At 35.7% G+C, this 11,868-nt stretch overlaps 1 protein-coding gene across 3 annotated transcripts; it reads right to left on the reverse strand.

Moving 5' to 3' along the window:
- Positions 1–621: 621 nt before the first annotated feature.
- LOC124450846 lies at positions 622–11,628 on the reverse strand. 3 transcript variants are annotated; one of them, XM_047001509.1, is made up of 10 exons: positions 11,463–11,628; positions 11,138–11,365; positions 9,384–9,497; positions 7,351–7,444; positions 6,273–6,364; positions 4,764–4,859; positions 4,129–4,182; positions 3,813–3,872; positions 2,585–2,651; positions 622–1,983 (listed from the first exon to the last, which is right to left on the reverse strand). In XM_047001509.1, the coding sequence occupies exons 3-10, from the start codon at positions 9,456–9,458 to the stop codon at positions 1,967–1,969; spliced, it is 555 nt and encodes a 184-aa protein (XP_046857465.1). In that variant the 5' UTR covers positions 9,459–9,497; positions 11,138–11,365; positions 11,463–11,628; the 3' UTR covers positions 622–1,966. The 3 variants fall into 3 exon arrangements, with proteins under 3 accessions (XP_046857465.1, XP_046857466.1, XP_046857464.1); XM_047001510.1 differs by lacking the exons at positions 11,138–11,365; positions 11,463–11,628 and adding an exon at positions 10,521–10,697; XM_047001508.1 differs by lacking the exons at positions 11,138–11,365; positions 11,463–11,628 and having other exon boundaries at positions 9,384–9,603.
- Between the last annotated feature and the right edge of the window lie 240 nt (positions 11,629–11,868).

Raw genomic sequence — 11,868 nt, forward strand, 5'->3', positions numbered from 1 at the left:
AAGTAGTTCGAATTATTTAGCAATTGCATAACATGTCAACATGATTGTGTGGAAACTCTGTTTAATTTTACTGCAAGGGAAGCATTTGTTTAGTTAGCTCAACGAAAGCAGTGAATAGTGCCAGTTTATTGTTAATTCGCAATATTAAATTCTTTTATCCGGTATGTTTGTGTTCCACATGATTGTACTTGTTCATTAGTCTGTGTTGTTATCCGTGTAAAATTTATTTTACCCAATTCACACGAATAGATTAACCTGGGTTTAAACCACATTCAAATCAACCAGGTTACATTTTTGCGCATACCGAACTCTAAAAACCTAGGCTTAACCATAAATGAACTCATGTCATGCATTGTTAAATAATATCCCTGATTGGAATAAGTGGACAATAAAAAGTACAAACGCAATGTGGGAAATTTGATGTCAGCCTTAGCCGCGAGATAAACACAGTTATAAACATATCAACGAGAAATTACGAATAATAAGTTTTCCACGTGGAATTGACAAACAAAAGTGTCTTGCTGGCATCAGGTATTATGTATGGGTTAGCAATTGATGTGTAACATATCTATGACGCGGAAAGCACGTGACGTAAATTACTTCAAAATCAGTCAATCTAAGTTTGTCTGGCTGCATATTTATTCAATTAATGCAAAACTATTTACAGATTTTCTAATACTTTAAGAGATGTTTCAGAAACAAACAAAAACATTCACTAGCGCTACTAGAAATAAATTCTGTATATAGCTTTACTCAATTTTTCATTCGAAATACTTTCACGACGTTGCTATCGTTTATAAACGTCTATACTGGTATTTCAAATGGAAACATACATGGTGTATGAAGAAAGAAAAACTTTAGAAATTAAAGAACGTGATAATTTCTATGCCTATCACCATGCTAATCCACGGTGGTGCATTTTGTCAACTACGTGAATATAATACTTTATTTGTCACAAGCACAAAAGCTTTTCTGCTCCAGGTAATTCGACATAAGAGCAAAACGTAAAGAGGAATGCACCGATGGGATTAGCATGATTATCAGGCGTTGAAATTTCACGATTGATTGATACACCTTGTATATCAGACTACAAGAATTAACTGTTGCAAATTATTTCGACTTTCCCTAGATCCCTAAATCTTTTCTGCATTCCCTTCTTTCTCACAACTAATTAATCGTTAGTTTATTCATATGAATAATAGTGAAAGTGCCAAATATTGTGTCGATATCGAATTACCGCTTCTTGCAAAATAGGCAAAAAAAAATTTCATTGTGAATATTTTCATCTCAATTTTAAAATCAGAAGAAACGCATGCCCTGGATGAAATTCCGCGCATTTTCTTCTCATCTTTCCCATCTTATAAACTTGCTTTAATCAAAGGTAATCAAGAGAATCGCCCTCCGTGTGGAGTTTCGATGAATTCCGAACAATAAATATCGAATTTTACACTTTACTCTGTAAATTTCACATTAACATGCATGCTGTCGTTGTCTTCATGGAGTTTCTTCAAATCCTTCATTTTCTTTGCTCTTGTCCTCTCCAGTCTCTTTCGATAGCGCCTCCGATTTGTCCTCCAAACTTGGTTGTATGACCACAAATATAGGTGTTGCAACGTTGCCATTTCCGTCTTTTTGATTGGAAGAAAGGTCTTCTTTAACTTGATCGACATTTGGGCTCTCTGTGGCATCATCTTCAGTTTTGCCAGCAGTGTCGTTTTCTTGTTTTTGTTGTTCAGGGCTTTTTTCTTTCTCTTCATCAATTTCGTTTTCCGACATTCCTTCCTTGTCGTTTGTCTCGCCTTGATCTGACGGTGCTTTCGTCAAAGGTTTTCCGTCTAACTGGGAATTCCCCAAGTTTGTCTTTTCTGACGTGGAAGGTTGCGATGTTGCCGGTTTACTGCCGATGTCGTCTTTCAACTCTATTTCCTCAAAATCATCGGCCGACTGCGACGATGTCCCGAGCTTTTCATTCACGTAGGTCACCTGAATTTAAAACGTAAAATATACCTTAAATTTATGATGAGCATTTCGTCGAAAGCCTGTTAACACACGCATTCGATGCTTAATACACTTAATGTTTTCTCTCGAAGGAAATAGTGAGTTTTGTTTTCTAAGAGTCTCAAAAACAAAACTAGGAGACAAAACTCAAATTGTTACAAGGATGACCACAGCATTTTTGGTCGAATTTCGAGTGTCTTCTGAATTCCAATTCATAGTTAGCTTCGTCGCTTAGTAAGCTCGAGAAATGTTTTTTTCTCACTTTTTGGCTCCATTGCTGTTTTATTGATATGATATTAAAATGAGCGGGCAACAATTTTGCACTCGTTTCTCCAGCGGGAAACATTGCATTTGTTTTTAGTCACGTGATTACGAATGAACAGTCGCATTTGAAAAACACAGCACCTATGAAACAATACAGCTTAATTTTGGGTTCTGAAAACGTGCATCACAACCAGTGGCGTAGCCAGCTCAATAATTGGGGTGGGGATGGGGGATAGGTTGCCAATATTCATATATTTTAACCGTATTAAGTTCCTTTGATGGTGTAGGTGTGTTCAGTAAATTACAGCAGTCACAAGCTTACTTGATCTGGCTCGTTTTTCTTTTGAGAAACAGGCAGTTCTTCGACCAGTATGTGTGGTGTATGCCACCTATTTTGATAAGACGTACATGAAATTAATTTTTACATTTCCATTATGTATTCCTTGCACGAAGCCTGGATAGCGTTATCTATTGGATAGCAATTTTTTTTAAGAATTAAAAAAACTTCTTCAAAAGGAAAAATATAAGGTATTTGCAAGGTACATGCAATTTTTGGCAAGATTTTGTGTGATGAGCTTAGACTCTACCACCTTTTTTATAGAGCTGCAAAATTCAGAATAGGAGGGGGAGTGTTTAAGCTCATCCGACCATCGGAACGTCAGTCAACATCAACACCAACAGTTCCTTTTCAGGACTTCATACCAGCCTGAACGATTTATACCTACAAACATCCAAATGTATAAGCCGCAAAAGTTGGGGAAAATCATGAAATCCTTGGGATGTATTCGTGGGATAAAGGATAGTTGTGATGAATCACACTATAGTTACTCAGGAAACAAGAAAAACCGAACCGGTCTAAAACCAAGGAATTGCTATCGCAATCGTTTTTCGGGCAAAAGCGCAAAGCCATTAAGCAAAGTGTTCCACAATCTAATAGAGACTCCCATGAAAAGCAACTTCCACGTGATTTAGAGGGTAAAACTGGAGTGTAAGCGTCATTGACTAGGCATTCAATGGAGGGAAAACTTAGAAACCATGTTTGAACGACAGGAATTGAAAAAACATCTGGTATTTGCAGAGGAACATGTTGATCTTAGAGGAGTTTTGCATGTTTAAAAGATGAAATCGGATATTTGCGGGGACGGCACCCCCAGAAAATCTCTTCATGCTTCTCTCTCAGCAATTTAGCTGACCACCCCAATTGTGTGTGTCGTTGGAATTGTTGTAATAGTTTTTTTTGTTGTTCTTTTCATTAATGTTGTTGTTGTTATTTTTGTTTTCCTTCTTTTTGTTGTTGCTGTCGTTTTTCTTGTTTTTCTTTTGTTGCTACAGCTCGTACATTTTTGTTGTTGTCATCGCAGTAGTCGCTATTGTTGTTATATTATTCTTGTATAAATATCAATTTACTGTGTGCGATGTGGTGTCATAACTGTTTGTCCTGAATCGTTGCTACGTATAGAAGCTTCAATGCATAGATTTCTTAAATAAACGTACTCATACAACTAGGAATGCCTCGTGTTAAAAAATATCATAGTGTTTTGCTTGATTACCTGTCCAATGGGATGTTCTAGTTCTTTAATGTATGATGCCACAACACCTGTGAAATAAGCCTGAAAAGAGATTTTTTCAATTATAAAAATAATATAGCGATTAAGTCAATCGTAGAAAGGAATATTTCGCTTATAACTCTAGCATACTAAGCCGAACTCAACATTGCAAACATTGCAAACATTGCAACATTGCAAACCATTTTGGGACAGGTTGTCTTGTGTAAATGTGTGACTATGCCTGTGGTTTAAAGCAAAGCATTTCCACCTTTGCAATCGTGGTTTTTATGTGCGTACAATAGTGTATACGTTGACTTACCGAAGCGCAAAGGTCGATCATGATGATGATAGTTGATAAGCTGACAGTCAAGATCTGGCAAAAAATCATAAAGACAAAGCTATGAAAGATATTTTGGCACTCGCGTCATTCATTTCAATGGTTAAGGCTTTATGGCAATCACGTGATTCATCTCCATGGCGAAGGTTTTATGGCAAGCACGTGATTCATTTCAATGGCGAAGGTTTTACGGCAATCACGTGATTCATTTAAATGGCGGTTTTATGGCAATTACGTGATTCATTTCGATGGTGAAGCTTGTATGGCAATCACGTGAGTCATTTCAGTGGTGAAGGTTTTATGGCAATCATGGAATTTATTTCAATGGTGAAGCTTTTATGGCCATCACGAAATTTAATTCAGTCGTCAAGGTTTTATGGCAATCACGTGAGTCATTTCAGTAGTGAAGGTTTTATGGCAATCATGGAATTTATTTCAATGGTGAAGCTTTTATGGCAATCACGAAATTTAATTCAGTCGTCAAGGTTTTAGGGAAATCACGTGAGTCATTTCAGTGGTGAAGGTTTTATGGCAATCATGGAATTTATTTCAATGATGGAAGCTATTTTAACGCTCACGTTATTCATTTCAGTGATGGAAGATATTCTGATACTCACATGGTTCATTTCTACTGCGACGTATACTATCGCAACGAGGGCAATGAAACATCTGCTAATGTTCCACTTCACCGTGAAATGAAGAAAATCCTCTGACTGTGAAGAATAGAAATACAATTTCGTTAGTAAGAGGAGCGTAGTTTGTGTCGTGCAGCACTGACTCATATTGACTATACTGTACAGATATTCGTTCACATTCCGTGTGGTATTATGCAATGGTGTAGCCAGTTCGGAAGTTTGTTCATGCTATGTGTAAACATTTGGGTGTTCGCTCGCTGTAAAAACAATGAATTTCTAAAGAAATTAATAATGAAATTTACATTGCATGACCGAAACTTGTGGGCTGGCTACGTTACTGGTATTGTATTGTGCTGTAAGTGTGCAGTGACTTTACTGAGTTGCTTGTTTGTAGGTAATTCTTTCATGTCAACAGCAATTTACAAAGTGTTAAAAGGAATGGTTTGTACCCGGCAGTATCGTTACATGTTTGTAGATGTAGATCGTCAAAGTATGTAGAGTCCTGGAAAAAACTATTTGTGTTGATGTTGACTGTTGCGTTTCGACAACCTTAGAGGTAGTCATCTTCACAGTCAAGTGAAGTCTTGGTTGAGAAAACATCAGTCAGCATAAACACTAATAGTTCGTCCCAGGATTCTACTGACTTCGTCTTGCGACCAGCAAGACGCCAAGAAAAACTTTTGTCTGCTTAAATGAGTATCCTTGCTAAGTTAAAATAGTCATCACAAATAACATGACTAACATCCAAGCAAATGCAGAAGATTTTCTTTAACCCCCAAACATTTCGAGTGAGTCTTGCATAAACTTTGTTTTGGATTTATTCTATCTATTGAATGTGCAGATAACAATTCCATCCAGATTCAGAAGATTGTAGAAAAAAGTCGTCGTTAATTCAAATCCTATGAAGGTCTTAACTTCTTTCTTATCAAGACAATTAAACACACGCGTGATGCATCTTGACTTGCATCATGCTTGCTTTCAAAACACGTGAATTCCTTGTTGTTAAAATAATTGTATTCTATTTATAAAACTATTTATAAGTAAAAGATGTTTACTGTGTTTACACAGGATTATGCAAACTGAGAAGACTTTGAGAGATCTCGAGAGCAGATCAGTGCAAGGCCGAGACAGAAGTTTGAGGATTGCACGTGCTTGAGAGTTTTCACAAATTTCTCCGAGTTTTTCGTAGCCAGTGCAAACACGAAAAACATCTTTTATTTTTTTTATAATGTACTAATAATGCAAATTAGGCAAATTTAAAACAAATTTTTACACTAAAATGTATTCATGATCGATTTATAAACTCTCATTGATTGATTGCTCAATTCGATTGGTTGAGTTCAGATTGGTTTGCACAAGCAAATGCAAACACGCATCTACAGACCTACCAGCGCGCGCGTTTTATTGTTTTTATTGTTTTTATTTTATAATGGTATGACGCCAAGTGGTGAAGATAAAAAATTGAGTCCTTTTCTCTCCACGTATACATACCTCAGTAAATTTAACAAGAAGAATAATCGACAGAAAAATGGTGACAATACCAAAAGTGAGACATATATAGTGATATATAAGTAACTGGATTCCTAAAAGAAAAATTTGGAAGCAAATTATACTTCTTTAAGAGAATCACGAGGGTCGATCGAAGCTCTGTGGGGCCATGCGTGCCTTTTTTTTCGTTGGAAAGATTTGCCCGTTCTCCAGTGCATTATATATTCTAGACAAAAACCTGAGTAACAAATTTGATTGAAGCATCTTGGTGTGATGTAAACTGCTCTCAAAACAAGTTACAAAACTTTTATCAAATTTCTTTTCCATATTCAATTTTGATCATTTAACCTTAATAATGATAAGATTAGAAGACAACGTAGTGCGTTGGATATGAAATTTACCAAACGTTACTTTCCTCCTTGTGTGTTTATGTTGGTCTTAATGTGAACATTTTACTATAACATTGACTGCGGATGACAAGGGCCATGCTACCTCCCCTATTTTTTCATTGACAAAGACTTTATTTGGTGAAATTCGGCTGGTTGGTCCGGATACAAAAATATTTCCCGATGTTGATGTCTCTTGTGGCCTTGGGCTCATTTTGGGCTCTATCCTGACCTACCAGAACGTTAAAAAACGTACTTATTTTTTTTGCTAAGGGCAACAGTCTTATTAGATTATGCAGTCAGGTTCAACAATCGCAGCAAAGTAAACAGTCAAAACTTTGCTATTCATTTTACTTTTGAAAACTCAAACTTCACTTTAAAAGATTATTCCAATCAAAAGTTCACAAATAATTGTCTTTGTATAACAAAACAAACGAAACAAAACAGAAAACCAGTAAAGTTCCGCTCAATGCTACAGCCAATCAGATTGCAGAAAAGACTGGGATTCCGCCCGCTGCTAAATTTAATAAAAAATTAAATAAACAGTATGTTCTCGTGCGATTGTGGGACCCTCTCACTATTGAAACCTCAGGCACTGCGGTCACTGTTTATGGACAGAAAGAAAAGCTTATCGCGTGCACTTTCGGGATTTACGTACTGTTGTTGTCAATAAATAACATAATATGTTTACGTACTGCTGTATTCAAAGTCCTTGTTCACGTTTTCTCTATAACTCGCTGCTATGTCGGTTGAAGCAATGTTCAAGATGCAGTTGATGAAATACAAAGTCTGCAGAAAGAAAATAACGCGTTCAGTAAATCATCTCTAATAAATATAATAAAAGCTCTAATTACAATCACTTAGCAGGAGCCACGCTGTAGTGATCTTGCTAATGTGTTTTTATGGTTCTCCGTTTACTGTATATGTGGAGATAATGACGCTAAAACGTTGGTGTCCTGTTCCGCGAAGTTGTAAATACTTTGTAACATTCTAGTCTTGCTTCAAGTTCTTTAGCCGGCAAAACATGTCCAATTGTTAACAAGTCGAATCAGTTTTTAACAATGCAGAAGTAATCGTTAAAATAGATTGTGAAACCACTTTTTTTAGATTTCCTTGTTTACGACTCAATTTTACGTTTATCATAACATTTTTTTATCTCCGTCATAGACCATATTTGTCGTGTGGGGCAATAAGTAATTTTGAAGAAAAGCTTGCCCACGCATATATGTCACATGTACATTTTTATGACATTTTGAATAGGTTTGACTCTTAATCTAGGTTATAAATCAGATCAATTTTGAAAAATGCATAATTATTTTGAACATAATGGTGTTGACCACGCCTTCTCAAAATTTTTTTCCATGGAACATCCTCCAATAAATGAGTGTACCCAAGAGTGAATACTTCGGTGTTCAATCAATCATTGTAAAATCAGTAGATTTTTAAATAAACAAACAATGCATTATCATTCTGTATTTATATAGCTCAACCAAACTTGTGGACTGGCTGCGCCACTGCCCATGTTTTGCTCCCAAAAAGATGTTTAATACGAATTTTTTCGAAATAAGGTCACACGGCGTTTTGACCTTCCAGTATATTCCGTTTCAGCTGGTTTCAATGGGCACTTAGCAAGTCTTAGCGCAAATAATTGAACATAGGGACAAAGATTTTCACTAGATTTACCTGAAAATTTTAAGTTACGGCTATTTTGTTTCTAGTTTGAAGTATCTTCGACAAATTGTAAAAAAATTGTTTGAATTTTCTTCAACGAATTAAAAAAGTGCGCGTTCTTTTCTTCTGGAATTCTAGAGACACCGTTCTCTAGAATTCATCCATCTTATTGTAATAAGCTTTTTCAAAACTGAGATTTGTTAAGATAAAGTATTTATATATTACTTTGCTTCAGTTTATGCATTAAAAGATTGTTCTTTCAAGAAGTAAACAACCATCAAACTGCCACCAACAACGAGTGTCGGGTAAACGGCGCGAAGCTGAGAGGCTTTCAGCAATAGCTCTCAGACACTTTATTTTCTAATAACAGTATTTCATGTTTTTCCAGTTGTAATTTTTGTTTAATCACAGAATGCGGTATATTTGAGACTGCGTTCTAACGCAGTTAACGCGTTAATAACGAAGAAAGTTTGTTTAAGCCAACTAAAAAGCCACTTAACCAACACAACAACCCAAATCTCGCACGTCATTTTCAGATCACAAAAGGTTTTATAAAATTATCAAAACGCTGATATTTTAACTCAATTTGTGACTATACAGCTCATGACAAACGAAAGGTCGTCTCTCACAGTCTTAGCAATTAACCTCAGGCGTGCTGAGCGCCCATATAACATCACGCTTGATTCTCATGCAACAAAGCCTGTTTCTGTATTGTTACGAAACTCTGTCTATTTTGTCCCTAGATGTGATTTATGACCGAATTCTGGGACGAATATTTTTGTAAAAGGGGAGAAATGAAGCGAGTATTGTTTCTTTTATTTACTACAAAACAGGTGAATTATACGATTAACGGCATTAAGACGTGGCAGAAGCATGCTGGTTTTGGAAGTTGTTTGAAATTTTAACTCACTTTAATTCGCTCGAAAGAATGTTTAAAGATGCTTAAGTTTTACTTGCCGTGAATTGAGTTCATGAGAAACTCAGACGGGTTTTTTTTGCCAAGCGTGATGAGAATACTATGAAAAAATAAGAAGCCTTTGTTATATTGTTTACTTACAATGTAAAACCATGCCATTGTTTTCACGCCTGTTCGAAGGCTGTAGCGACCACAAAAGACATTCGTGTATCTCATTCTTCCTGTACTTGCCGTCTGTATCCTGTTTTTATTTTACTATCGAAAAGCGTGTAAGAAAAACACCGTATTTTCAAATGGTCAAGTGATACAAACTACAAATGTAATTCGGACTGCACGCGTTGTTTAAAGTTCATGTAATTTGATACACTAAACGTTTCGAATTTCTGATGCAATAGTATCTCATGTTCATTCATTTTAGAACTCATTTGTCGTTAAACACACAACCCTCCTACTGCACAAAGTACACCGTAGTTGCAGGAAATAAATAAGATGTCCGAAATGTAAAGGAAAAGGTAGATAAAGTTTGCAAAGTCTATCAATCGGGCGGGCATTCTCCAACTGCGTCGACCAAGAAACTTTGTTCTTCAAAATGTATAACAAAAAGCAATATGGGATACTAAGAATAATCAAAGGTTCACCAATCTTTCTCACACGACTATAAATAGACAGTCAACGGTTTTCTCAAGTCTTTGCCCGGTTTTCATTGTGTATTTTATATGATGGGGAAACTTATTAATTAAATGGCTTCCAATATTTTTCTCACGTGATCTGGTCACGAGGTAACTCAACTTGGTGTATAATATTTATATTTACATGTAGCTATAGCTATATATTGATTTCATATACAAAAACTATCATTGCGAAATCAAAACCGCAAAAAATATTGATAGAATAAGACAAAAAAGTGTTTACAGCAATAATACTATAAGTTGTTGAACGCGACGCCAGCTTTTACAAATTGATGACGACATACCACGCTTGACCCAAGTCAAGTCAATAAGTCTGTTTTCTTACGCCTGTTTAATAATTGTTGACGAATGAAACTGTGAAACCGCTCTGTTATTTTTATAGCTATGCAGCAAATACCCCCATTTTAGAATCTTATTGCTATAACTATTATAAAATTTGTACAAGAAGTAGCTTACTATCCACAAGAAAGTTAAATACAATCGTTTCTAAGGTGTCGACAGATTTAGATTTAGACAATTTGTTAAATCATATAAAAACTAATATTGGCTATGTCAATAGCATAAAAATGCATTTTGCGACTGAACATACCTTTCTTAATTGCCGAATCTTTCCTTGAATGTGTGTTTAATTAATGAAGATTATATCATAAACTTTTTCTGTTGGTATTCAGTATTCTTATGACGTGTTGATGGCATACAGTTTTATGTAATCTACGGTCTGACAGTGAACATGTTTATTCTTAAAACATGTACTTCATTTCGTGTCGATTATGAAATTAATTTTTGTTTTTTCTTTAAACAATTTTCGCTGTTTTTTAAAGAACTTTGTAAATGAAAATTTGCTGGAAAAAAGATCTTTTATCACACTGTAGTCGGATATTGTAAAACAAACCAATCGACGTTCACGAAATAAGAAATAAAACAGGCATGCATGCGCACATTAAAAGTCGCCAGGATAATCTCTTTTAAGTTCAAGTACTTTGATCACGTCTTAGTATTTAATGTAATACAATATTTATCAAACTAATTCGCTCACTAGACAATTTCAGGACCATCGATAAGTCGAAATTATCCCTTCTTAATGGTAAAACGAATTGGCCAATTGTAAATTTTGGAGACAAAAAATTCATGCGCCTTTTCTTTGCTTGGACAACATACAAATAAATCCAATTACTAGTAATCTTCGCGGAAATTTCCTTTGCTGACCTTTTTTAGTATAAGCTTTCAACCTAATGAGGACAAACAATATATTCGACATATTTCGCTACTTCGTTCCAATGCGTCGTTCATTTCATAACCGACAACTCCAAAACAATCAGCACATGCGTAGAACATACCAATGTCATCAAAAAACCCTCCAAAACCCTTAAAATGAACCACGGCACAGGATTGATGATGAGATATTCAGCAGCTTACACACGCAGTTGACCTGACCTGCCAAGATCAAAAGTTAGGATTTGTCATGTTGACAAAACATGCGATGTTTGAGTGGAGAGTGAACGTTTGAAACAATTCAAATAATGCAACATACCTGTCATATACTGTTTGCGAAAACAAACATTTTAGTTACCGTTGGGTAACCAACGACAGTTTTCTTGTCTTGTTTAGTTTATGTACTTGAGCATGTCAGATAATGCAGTTGTTGTGAACTTGTGATCTATAAAACTCACTCCAGATGTCCTACAGTACTGGGGTCTGAGGAAAAATAATACCTTTGTTCTTGTTGGACGCTCTCCCGAAATCGTTGATACTACATTTACAGGTTGTTGCTGATGCAGCAAGTTGTAAAAGTTTATCGTGAATATTTACCTGAATTTCTGAAACTTTCGTTCGCGGATTCGCCTGTTATCGGCACGGACGTACAGTGTACACTACACATGTTTGAGTTTAAGCAAACTCCAGCATGGTTTAAATGGAAAATATAAAACAAGATTTTA

The sequence above is a fragment of the Xenia sp. Carnegie-2017 genome, unplaced genomic scaffold, assembly GCF_021976095.1.
Source record: "Xenia sp. Carnegie-2017 unplaced genomic scaffold, XeniaSp_v1 HiC_scaffold_24, whole genome shotgun sequence".
Taxonomy (NCBI): domain Eukaryota; kingdom Metazoa; phylum Cnidaria; class Anthozoa; order Malacalcyonacea; family Xeniidae; genus Xenia; species Xenia sp. Carnegie-2017.

Bases quoted from the DNA above. Each gene is read 5' to 3' on its own strand.
- LOC124450846 (XM_047001509.1), bottom strand. From the start codon at position 9,458: ATGAGATACACGAATGTCTTTTGTGGTCGCTACAGCCTTCGAACAGGC. The intron at 6,365-7,350 runs GTACGTAAACAT...TTTTTCTTTTAG, and splicing joins CAAGGACTTTGAATACAGCA to GAATCCAGTTACTTATATAT. The intron at 4,860-6,272 runs GTATGTATACGT...TATTCTTCACAG, and splicing joins TTCTTGTTAAATTTACTGAG to TCAGAGGATTTTCTTCATTT.